The sequence below is a fragment of the Sprattus sprattus genome (genome assembly GCF_963457725.1).
Source record: "Sprattus sprattus genome assembly, chromosome: 16".
Lineage (NCBI taxonomy): Eukaryota > Metazoa > Chordata > Actinopteri > Clupeiformes > Clupeidae > Sprattus > Sprattus sprattus.
In genome coordinates this window covers 12,173,045-12,184,949 of record NC_137914.1, presented here as the reverse complement: position 1 = coordinate 12,184,949, position 11,905 = coordinate 12,173,045, and the positions used below count along the sequence as shown (strand labels likewise).

The 11,905-nt window shown below is 41.2% G+C and overlaps 1 protein-coding gene across 1 annotated transcript; it reads left to right on the top strand.

Annotated features, from left to right (window-relative positions):
- The first annotated feature begins 1,962 nt into the window (after positions 1–1,962).
- LOC308377654 (E-selectin-like) lies at positions 1,963–11,101 on the top strand. Its single transcript, XM_080854383.1, has 13 exons — positions 1,963–2,065; positions 3,953–4,133; positions 4,880–5,056; positions 5,507–5,606; positions 6,096–6,172; positions 6,290–6,466; positions 7,303–7,479; positions 9,112–9,297; positions 9,430–9,462; positions 9,588–9,626; positions 9,818–9,833; positions 10,084–10,164; positions 10,577–11,101. Exons 2-13 carry the CDS (start codon positions 4,061–4,063, stop codon positions 10,623–10,625), a joined length of 1,185 nt encoding a protein of 394 aa, XP_080710509.1. The 5' UTR covers positions 1,963–2,065; positions 3,953–4,060; the 3' UTR covers positions 10,626–11,101.
- Positions 11,102–11,905: the final 804 nt, after the last annotated feature.

The window sequence follows — 11,905 nt, the reverse complement described above, 5'->3', positions numbered from 1 at the left end:
CATAGGTATACAAATGCTGACATTTTGGCTCGATTATCTCAGGAGCACAACATAAATATTAGTAAAAGAACTCTAGAAAGAGCTCTTCAGAGGAATCAGCTGTGGCGAAGACGCAACAAGGCGAAGATTTGAGAAGTAGCCGATTGAATCCATCGCCAATTACAGTCCTCTGGACTTACATTACTCCTCACTCCGCAACATACACCACCAGCGTTCAATACGTTGGTTCCCCGTTCTTGGACCTAGAGTTGAAATGCCGTTTTCACTGCCATGCAGAAAACTGCATTAGGGCAATGTGTGTGTTCTCCGTCCCGTGATCCAATCTCACTTTCAATGGGCGACCATGCTGCATTACTGAATCAATGAAATACCCCGCTATAAGACGTGGGTTGGTAGTTGAGTGAGCTATATGAATAATGAATATGAAAAATAGGCTATATACAATTAGGCTACAATGACTGGTTTGGTCCTCAAAATGGTCCTGGTCCTCAAAATAATGAGATACTTTGTCAAAATAACGAGATACTATCTCAAAATAACAAGATACTATCTCAAAATAATGAGTTGTGACCTGCATTTTTTTTCTTTTACGTGGCGGAAACGGGCTTCCATAGTACATCACAGGCTCGAGTGGTTTCTTTATTTTCGTTATTCTTTAGTTTTTTCCACCCCCATCCCTCTCGGATAGCCAGCCTCGGTGGTGGTGGAGTCAGGGAAACTTATAGGACCCTATTGAGAAGGCAATATCCCTAGATCCCCCTTTTGCACTCGAGGAGTAGCATAGACATTTGAGGTTGCGGTGAAGTGAATTCTCAAGTCCTCATATCAGGTTTATCACAGTGGCATTTATTTGCAGTGTGTCTTTTGACAGTGAGCACCAGTGATATTGGGACCCTTACCCTTCCATGATTGTCTCTTATTTGCTCCTCTGGCTCCTGTGCCGTTAGTTTGGCGATTTCCCTCCCCTTTATTAATTTGTTTATTTATCTGATCCTGCTGACCAACCAACCCACTTTGTATTAATAAAGACTGTATTTTTATACTTTTCCAAGGACCTGTGTCTGTACAGAACATTGATACAGAGTTCCCCTTGCTCTTGGCATTAGCACAGACAAAAAGTAGTTCAAGGGGTGGCGTAGTCACTGTACCCTAGGGGGGCGCTACAGTAAAAAATTATAATAACTGAACTAAAACTAGCCTATCTAACAAAGTTGTATCCGTCCAGTCAAGAACCTTGTCAAGTAGCCTAGTTCCACCCTTCCACAGCTTCTGTCTTCAGTCACGGGCAGGAAATAGGAAATGATGTAATTCAGTTGTCAGTTGATTCTTTGGAAACTGATTGTGCTCTTACCACCACTCCTTAAATCGGATGTTATAAAACATTCCAAGTTGTTGAAATAGGCTGCCCCAATAAACTAAGACAAAAGTCTGTTCTAGAGAGTTTTAAAAGAATGTGTTGTTAAAATACTCCTTTATCACAACTTGTTCAGTTTGGGCATTGGGCGTAGCGTAGGCTACATTACACCCATCACAGTGTCATGACTTCCTGATGCTAGAGGGAAGGTGTGCGCGCAGCAGATCACATTCCTTTAGCAACCTATGTCATGTAAGGACATTATAAGGGGGTATTATTCAGCCATAACCTTTTGTTACAGCACTTTACCATAGCCAGTCCCAAACCTAATTATTGTTGGAAAAACAAACGAGGTCTGGACAACACGGTATTCAAGATAAAACCTAAGAATAGTGCAATGGACGACAACGACATTTACCAGAGCCGTACTAGAAATGTCAGAAATGCGCTTCACGTCACCCAGGGCTTTTCTGAAAAGTTTACTCAAAAACGCGTCGGGTGTTGCACTTTTTGAAAGGAGGCCGCTGTTTAAAAAGGCGTCCGCCTTTTCCTTTGCCCATTGGGTTGCATGTCAAAATGACGCTGGCAGTTGAAAAAAAGTGTGTGAACACGCCCGTAACCTTCACTTTCCGAGCCGAGAAAACTGAATGTTGTGCTTCCCCAAATGCGTCAATACCGGCCCACACCCCGGCAAGTAGGAAAACGTTTAAGGTAAGACTTTAAATTGGAAAAATTCTTTATGAACTACTGTTTTAGCTGTCGCGATGACTAGACTAAAACGAAACTAACTTTGAGTCATTTAACCTGTTAAAGCTAGCTAGCGCAAAGGTGATATCGTGACCAGTTGTTAGTTGGTTTGATAAATAAGCCAGTAATTTGAGCCTGTGGCAACTGCATTTTTATTGTATTGTTACGATATTCATCAATGCATTCTCAGTGATATCCAAACGCCGGTTAAGATCCGCTGCACTGCAGTTAGCACCAAATATGTTTTACCTAACATTAGTTCTACGTCAAACACTGGTGGCGTTGGGGTATGTGCTTGTTATGATAACACAGTCCGAGTGGCCATAGTCATGGTCGTCATACCTCTGAGTTCGAAAACAGTGTTTGACATGACTCTCATTCAAGCACCTGGTCGACAATAAGCACAGATGAGAAAATATCTTTTAAAAAACCCACGACCTCTCAAATATTTTATGTTTGATGTTTTCATCAGTGTATGTGTGGTGTCTGAAATGTAGCTCACAAGTTCGAGTACTTACACTAACATCTAAAGTGGTCTCTCTTTTTTTGTTATTAGTATAATTAATGAGGCACACGGAAATGGTAAACTTATTTGGAGAAATCTAAATAAATTATTTGGTAGGAGTAATGAAGATAGACCCTCCACTTCTGAGATCAAAGTTAATGGAACTCTGACCCAAGAGAATGATTTGATAGCGAGCACCTTTAACGATTTTTTAACACAATATTTTTGATGTCACATAAGGAGGCCCTTGCTTGCCCCATTGCTCACTTGATTAACCTTTCCATTAAGCATACTCTTTTTTTCAAGCTCCTGGAAAAAATCAGTGGTGTCCTCTATCTTTAAGTCTGGTGGTAAAGCAATTGTGTCAAACTACAGGCCCATCAGTAGTCTATCAGTGATTTCCAAGGTGTGTGAAACATGGGTGGCAGAACAGATGAGAGCACACTTAAACTTAGGGAACACCCCTCTGCACCCAATGCAGTTTGGATTCCGTGCTAATCACTCTACGGAGACAGCTAACTGCTACTTCCTAGAAAATGTCCAAATTGGATAGAGGTGGGGTAGTTGGTGGTGCAGTTTTCTTGGATCTTACGAAGGCTTTTGACACTGTGAATCACCAGACACTGTTAGCAAAATTATCATATTTTAATTTCTCAGCAGAAGCCACAAAATGGATGAAGTCATATTTGGCTGATAGGACTTTGGAAGTAGCTTTTCTCCATACCTCAGTAATAATATTTGTGTACCCCAGGGGTCAGTATTGGGGCCGATCCTGTTTAGCATGTACATTAATGATTTACCATCAGTGTGTCCATCTATTAATGTGCAAATCTATGCAGATGACACTGTTCTTTATACACATGCAAAAACCAAAGAACAGGCTGCCACTTAACTAACCGCAGCATTGGTCCATGGCTCTGACTGGCTAAAACGTCATCCCTACACTTGAACACAAATAAAACAGTCTGTTTGTTCTTCTCCAAGAAATCATCAAATACACCACCCCCTGATGTCTTTATTGAAGGAGAAAATCTCACAGCTGTGTGCGTATTTTAAATGCTGAAGCCGCATGTGCTCTTCTGGCAGTACCTGCCATTGAATAGACACAGGTATTACAATGTACCACAAAAATGAACCTTGCAAACTCAAGGTAATCACGGGCCGTATGTTTGACACCCCTGAACTAGTGGTCGCCCAGACATTTTTTAATCTTCTGAACTTTTTCATGCTACATGTAACCTTAATTCCTTGCAATCTTGATCAGACTGTGTTTTGTTACTCACGCCTCTAAGAAAACATCACGTACGAAAACGCAAGGTGCTGAACTTCACGTGTCTCTTTTACAGACCCAAGAGAGCACAGGACAGGCAGTGGACCTTCAGTTTGTGGGAGAACTGCGTTATTGACCTCCAACAGTTTTGAATTTCGACAAGCATCTGTGGAGGAGTAAGGACATGAGTATAATGCTGCTCCAGAAGATCTTGGGATGTGTGTGGATTTTGTTCCTTTTGTCCCTGGAAATACGCGGTGAGATGTTCTACTTGACGTATTCAGGAACATTAATTGTGTAGGAGGCTATTCAATGTGACTTATGGATACATGTAGATGATCTGTAATGGATGTAAGGCGTAGTACTATCTTTATGATCGGTGTTGGAAAAACGTATTTATATTTTTGTATTATTTAGTAGTTTCTCTTGGACTTGTAAAGATCGTAACGCTATGTTGAAATGACTTGCACTTAACATTCAAAAACTATGAAACTGTAAACCTTTTTTTTTAACTCAAGAAACCCATCTTACATAAATTACTGAATGTATAGGTTGATGGTGTGTCAAATTTGACTAGCCATCTTCTACACCAAATACTGTGTCCCTGCACATCAAATGATCCCTGACAGAATTATTTGTTTATGTGGACCATTAAGGCTTACATTACTGTTCTAGTAGCTTTAAAAGACCACAGTGGTCCGAACTTTCTATGAAATCTTTTCCCACTGGTAGTTTGTGCTTTAACAACTATCTATTAATGTCATAAATGGGACTGTGATGGCAACTGACTTAGTTACCCAGGTAGCCATGCTCTACACAGGGTCTGGGCTAGTCCAAAAATGTCTTCTAAAATTGTATTTGTACTTTATTCATTGATTTATTTGAATATCTATTAATGACAGCTGGACTGGTTTGCTGTTTTAACAGGAATGTGAGGTGTAAAAAAAATATGTTCCAAAAAATATTCACAATTCTGTTTTTCACTTCTCTCCTCTTGCTTCAGGACAATGCTCGAAGCCAGTCCTCAGTGATAACGTTGTATTGGTTGGCACCACGTTTGAAGAAGGTTCTTCTAAAAAGCTCAGTTGTGTCCCAGGGTATGCGCCTGAAACAGGGACGGCAGTGGTAACGTGTCTGGGCGGCAAGTGGAACCCAAATCCACAGGTCTTCACGTGCAAAAGTAACTTCACATCTCCATGTTTGAAATGGCATTAACTAATTGGGTGGATGATGATGATGGTGATTGCGGTAGGCTTAACGTGCAGTTATTAAATTGTAAAGTAGGAAGTCAGCTTCCTCTTTGGCATTCTTGCTGTTTATTGAGCACAGGTTATTCAACACTTTAAGTCTTATCAATTCAGAATGACTAATATGTTTCATATGAACTGAGTGAAAATGCCTGTAAACTTGATCAAGAGCTCACAGCCTTGACTGTTCTGCAGTATTTCCTTTGACATGCTTTCTATAAATTGTAAGTTGTTACACAGTGGTGACACAGAGTCCAGTGCTGTTTGTCGTAACCCAGAACTAAAAATCTGATTTCTGAGTTTCAAAGCGAAAAAGTAATCGGAAGATCAGGAAGTTCTATTTCTAATGTCCTCATGCTTGTGTGTCGATGGATGTTTTCCAGAAAAATCCTGTGGTAACCCTGGGGATGTGCCTAATGGCAGATATGACATGACGGGAGGAATTGACTTTGGTTCTACTATCACAGCCATTTGCAATGAGGGGTGAGTATGGTCCTCTCATTTTCAAGCTCGCTATGTCTGGGATGACGAGTTGGTGGCTGTGTGTTGGTCTGTGTGAATGTTCATGCCCTTGCTGGTTTGTAGCTAATAGATTGTCCCTCTTCCCATCTTTCATTTTGATGTTAGTATTAGGATGTCGGAGAAAGGAAGTGGGGGGTAGGGAGGAAGGACATGTAGCACAGAAATGATTGTTCCCCACACAGAGAAAAGTTTTAGTTTTCTCCATAATAAGTTGTTCAGATGTACTGTGTGTGTGTGTGTGTGTGTGTGTGTGTGTGTGTATGTGTGTGTATACATACTCCATGCTTTCACTTCATATTTTTCTACGTCGGTATGTTTGCATTGTGTTGTGTATGCACTCATGACATCAGTGTGTAAGTCTAAGGCTGTCTATTTGTGTCCTTCGAGGTGCTTTTGTTTTATATCATGGGTGCATGTGCTTTGTGTGTGTGCGCACGCCTTGCTCTATAGGTACCAGTTGTTTGGAAATGCCCATAGATCATGCTCGGTAGATGGGACCTGGGATGGTCAAGAGCCCCGTTGTGAAGGTATGAGACCCTTTTTCTCCAAGCTGCACTCCAGTCCCTCTGCCCCAAATGTGGCGCAATTAACTTTTCTGCAAGCCTTTTCTCCTCTCCTCTAAGCTGCTTTGTCTCTCTCTTTAGCGGTGAAATGCGTTCCTCATCCCCCAATCGACAATGGCCGACTTGAGTCAGCCCTGATGGAACATTATGACCATGACGATGTGGTGCTCCACGTCTGTAATGACGACTACACCTTATTTGGAAAAAGAGAAACCATTTGCAAGAATGGGGAGTGGACTGAAGCTCCCAGATGCACAAGTATGTTTGTCTCTAGCTTTAAAGCTAGCTATATCCCTTGGTCTGCTGGGTACTTGTGGTCTATATTACCTTTCTCATGATACATGGAAAGTAGGATACTGGATTTGCCATCATTCTCTGGTCAGAGTTGTGTGTGTTGTTGTTTGTGCTTTTGGGGTTGGATAACTAGCTCAACTGAAGTGGTTTTGTTAACAACTGCTAACAGTTTTTATTGGATTGTTACCTACTATATCCAGTCCTTCCACGCTGTTGCTCTGATGTACCCAACAGGAAGCTTTTTTGTGTCAACACAGTCCCTCTCTGAAGCATTTTATCTCCTGCCATTGAAGACTGTTTTTACAGTTTCCTGTCTGCCACTAAATAGTGCAGAAACTGTCTAATAGAATTGCTTGAAATTATAGGATGTACAACCATTCAATGTATGATGTCGAATGTAAACCTCATCATGTTTAAGTGACCCTTTTCTATAGCATTCTGACTCAATACTTGACCAATATGTAGTTTTTGTCCCTAGTTAAAATCTGGATCTGATCAACCCACCTCTCTAAACTCAGTGTAGCTTTACGGAAGCTGATTAACTTGTGTGGTGTGAAGCACAGTGCTGTTCCGTCTGAACTAGTGACCACAGACATGGGGGGCACACCCATGATGGCTGGAAAGTCTTGATTGCTAGCCTTGTCCCTAGCATGTCCCTTCAAGTGTCAGTTGTTGGAATAAGGTTTATGTGTTCCCCAGCATTATGGTCTACACCCATATATCTATGGTCTACACCCATATATCTATGATCTACACCCATATGGTCTACCCACTGACAAGGCTGTGTCTCTCTCCCACAGAGGTGCAGTGCCAGAGGCTGGACATACCAGATGCCAAACGTGTTCAGGGAGGAAGTGGTCCCTATGGCTACAAGTCTACCCTCATGTACGAATGCAACAAGGGATTCAAGATGGTATCTGGTGAAGCCAGAATAGTCTGTGAGGAGAATGGTTGGTCTTCCACGCCAATATGTAAAGGTAAACCAAGTGTGAATGTCCAACCGGTTTAACACATTTTACAAGTTTGCTTGATTGCGTGTGTAAAACCTAACCATGCATGAATCATGCCGCAGCTTGTCTGTTGTAACACACTCTTGGACTCAAACAAACACTTCCCTCTCTTTCCTCCGTTTTTGTTTAAATCTTGCATTCATCTGGTAGGTGGGGCCCCATCATCTGTAGGACGCTAGGGGTTTGAGATATTTTTTTTTATTAGTAAATTTTCTTATTTAGTTTTGTTTTTGTCGCGTGATTACCCTGTGGCCACAATATCCTTCTCAGTTCAGTGTAAAATTAAATTAGCCCAAATGGTCATCTAAATGAGCTTGATTGGCCCAAATCAAGACCAATCATATTACTTTAGTTAGAAATGTACTGTATGTGTCTGCTGTAGTGATGTCGTGGTGTAACGTCCTAAGCCTGCTTTTACCAATATAGGGACAAGGGAGACATACCCTATATACTCTGCTGTACTCTATATAAGTACATTCGAGTCTAGGATATACACTATCGTTCAAAAGTTTGGGGTCACCCAGACAATTTTGTGTTTTCCATGAAAACTCACACTTTTATTTATCAAACGAGTTGCAAAATGAATAAAAAGTCAAGACATCGACAAGGTTAGAAAAAAATGATTTTTAATTTGTTCAAAGAATGCTACATTTCCAGCAATTACAGCATTGCAGACCTTATGCATTCTATCTGTTGATTTGTTGAGGTAATCTGTAGAAATGTCACCCCACGCTTCCTGAAGCATCTCCCACAAGTTGGATTGGTCGGCACTTCTTGCGTACCATACGGTTAAGCTGCTCCCACAACAGCTCAATGGGGTTGAGATCTGGTGACTGCGCTGGCCACTCCATTACAGACAGCATACCAGCTGCCTGCTTCTTCCCTAAATAGTTCTTGCATAATTTGTAGGTGTGCTTTGGGTCATTGTCCTATTGTAGGAGAAAATTGGCTCCAATCAAGCGCTGTCCACAGGGTATATCATGGCATTGCAAAATGCAGTGATAGCCTTCCTTATTTAAAATCCCTTATACCTTGTACAAATCTCCCACTTTACCAGCACCAAAGCAGCCCCAGACCATCACATTACCTCCACCATGCTTTACAGATGGCGTCAGGCACTCTTCCAGTATCTTTTCACCTGTTCTGCATCTCACAGATGTTCTTCTGTGTGATCCAAACACCTCAAACTTTAATGTACTTTGATGTGATGATGGGCCTATATACACCTTTGTAGATATTAAATTTCCACCTAGAATAGTCATTTACCACATTAACACTGTATACAGTGTATTTCTGATTAGTTTAATGTTATCTTCATTGAAAAAAACTGTGCCCTTCTTTGAAAAGTAGGATGGCTGAAGTGCATTTCACACACCCACTGCCTTTGGTTCTTGCCAGCAATAACCTTTTGAGCAGATCAGATTCTTGCTGTATCTCACTGACCCAAATGGCTGAAATGCTCCACACCACTGTGACTTCTTTTTGTATACATCTCATATTCAACCATAAGGCCTCTCCAGGCCATGGAGTTCACAGTTGTTTAAACATGGTTGTGTGTTTGCCTGTGGTGATAATTCGTTCTCCCATTCTTTCCTGTAGCAGTGGCAATAGAATGTCCTAATCCAGGTTCCACCAATGCCACCATCACTGATGGGTCAGGTGATCCCTACAAGTATGGTGCTATCCTCACGTACAAGTGCCAAGCTGGGCACACACTGGTTGGCAGTACTCATTTGAAATGTGGATCTGATGGACAGTGGTCGTCCAAACCTCCCACGTGTCAAGGTCAGAAACTTCAGCCTGTCTGTCTATGCAGACACAGATGTGTGAAAATATCATTGGTTATGTTTGAAGGGGGGGGGGGGGGGTCCTTCTCTTGCATAATGAACCTGTGTGTGTTTCTCTCTTTCAATTCAGTTGATGACAATAATCTTCTCAAGATAATATTGGGTAGGTTTACATTGAGATGACACTGGCTGACATACTTCTGTGTAAGCAGGTTCTTTTGTGTGGGGGTTCTGATGAAGAGCAGGCCGAAGAGCAGATTCCCTAACTGTGCTTGTGTCTGTCCTCAGGTATTGCCGGTGCTGGTGCTGGCGGTGCTCTGTTATTTGGTAGGTGCACTTTCTTTGACAGCTCTCTGTTGTCTGTTTCCATGACCATACTCTCATTTACAAGATGTGATATCCCAACTGCACTTTGAACGTCATGTTGTTTTTTTGTCTTTTCCAAAATAAACCACCAAAATGAAAACATGTTAAATTGAAAAACCGAGATTCTGACTCTACTTCTGTTTTCTTTTCAGGAGTTTGGTATTGCAGGTAAGATCACATTTGGTTGGTAGTTGCGTTTTTATTTCTTCTCTTGTCATTCTCTCTAGTTGCATTTCAGTTGTTCTTACTTCTTCACCTCTTTCTTTGGGTCTTGTTCTGAACCAGTTTGACTTTAAACGGGCAGAGTGGGTCCTCACCCATGTTGGGGTCATTAGATAGTGAGTGTAGTAGTGTTGGGGAAGTGGGCTTGGATGTTGGTCCTTTTCTTTCTGACCATTCCTCTTCTTTTGGATTGCAGGAAAAAAAAGCGAGGGAAGACCGAACCTCATGGGACTACCGCAGAGGCTGAAGAGGGTGTAGAGCTGAAGTCAGCGGAGAGGTGAATATGGATCAAGTCATAAGCAGACGTTTTTGTCCAAAGCGACTTAGGAAACATTAGAAACATTTTCACACAACAAAAGTAAAAATCGATACTTTTGAAAAACTACCCAGACACCGGTGAGTAAACACCTGTGTTTATGAAATTGGTTGTGTAGATCAGAGCTAGTGAAAGGCCCATGTAATGTTATGTCACAGTGGCAGTTCCTTACTGTCAGCCACAATAATGTGTTTTTTTTTTTTTTTTTTACAGTGGAGTGGTAAAGCTATTACTTAAAATAACAATTTAGTTTACACACACACACACAAATAGACAGGAAATGCAAAGCAAAATGAGATCAAAAAGATGTGTGCACTCTCGGTCTGGCTTGGTAACTAACACTATATGTGTTTATTTGTATTTCTTTCCCTAGCTCTAAACAGGCAGAAGTCGTTGATCCTGAGCCAGCATCAGGTCCCTGATGGGTGTGTGTAAAGGACAGGAGAGCAGAGCTTCTGTATGTGTGTGTCACCGCTGCAGCCCCCTTGTGTGCCTGGGATAGAAAGTCCAGGCCAATGAGAACTGGTTCTATTCACAAGGTCAAGTTTACTCATTATCAACATTGTATGACCAGAGCTTGTAGCGTTTTAATGACCTGCTGTACGTGGTCAGTATGAAAATCACTTGCACGACACTTGAGCTGCCAGCTTCTCCACACAGATTGTCCTGCCTTTGAAGACCTGATCTTCCATTTCCTGTTAAATGTGTTGGCGTCATTGAAGTTCATGGAAGCCTCCTTATAAGTCTTATCGAATCCTGCCAGGATGAAGTGCCTGTAAATACAGAGCTCCCCAGCCTTTTCTCTGCAATAAGGCACTGTTGAGCCATGCACTGGTCTGTATCATGAAATACTGTGCCTTTAAGTGTTCACAGAGCCTCAAGTGCAGATTATTTAATGCATCACGTCACGCACTTGTTTGACATAAATGTCAGAATGTAAAATAAGGAATGTTTGTTAATTTCTTTGTTTCGCTTTAAGTTTGAGTTTGTTTCTCTTGCCTAATAATGTACAGTCTGACCTTTTATAATTTTAATTTATACAGGTATGTGTGTTTCTGGAAGTAAATTATGTAATAATCTATGTGCTTTTGTCTGGAAGGCAGATTGTACAATCTTTTGTCCTGTCCTTAGGTCACCATTCTAGGACCATTGTAGGTTAAAAGAAAAAATAGGGAGCTGGGGGATGGGGAACCGGGGGAGATCTCTTCATTCACAAGATCAAAGTTGTTCATGCCATGTTCTATGCTGTTAGACTCCTTACTAATGTAATGTACGTGTTACATTTCCTGTTGTGTCATCTGTGGTGTCATGAGGTTGATCCAGCATTGCAAAGTGAAGTGAACATTTTTTTCTGAGTTTTTTCTCTTACAAATTGAGGACTTTTTAATCTCAGAGAATATTTCAAAGTTTTTTTTTCTGAAAATATTATCCCCCCTTTCGCTCAGCTTAGTAATTTTCTTTTAAAACCTAAAATAGCCCTAATACCTGTACCATCTTCTGTCTGTATATTGCACTGATTGAGAGTATAACTTCTCACTAATTAAAGCAAATTGCACTCTGTTCTGTTATGCATGAGTGTGTGTGTCTGAGTGTGTCTGAGTGTGTGTGTGTGTAATCAAGTAATTGATTTTAAATTACAGGATTGAGTTACAAGACTAACTTTTATGTGACTAGTGATTTAAGGTTGCTTCGATAGTTGTGT

Coding starts and splice junctions, on each gene's coding strand:
- LOC308377654 (XM_080854383.1), top strand. CDS start 4,061: ATGAGTATAATGCTGCTCCAGAAGATCTTGGGATGTGTGTGGATTTTG. Junction 5,607..6,095: donor ACAGCCATTTGCAATGAGGG/GTGAGTATGGTC, acceptor CTTGCTCTATAG/GTACCAGTTGTTTGGAAATG. Junction 9,298..9,429: donor CAAACCTCCCACGTGTCAAG/GTCAGAAACTTC, acceptor CTTTCAATTCAG/TTGATGACAATAATCTTCTC.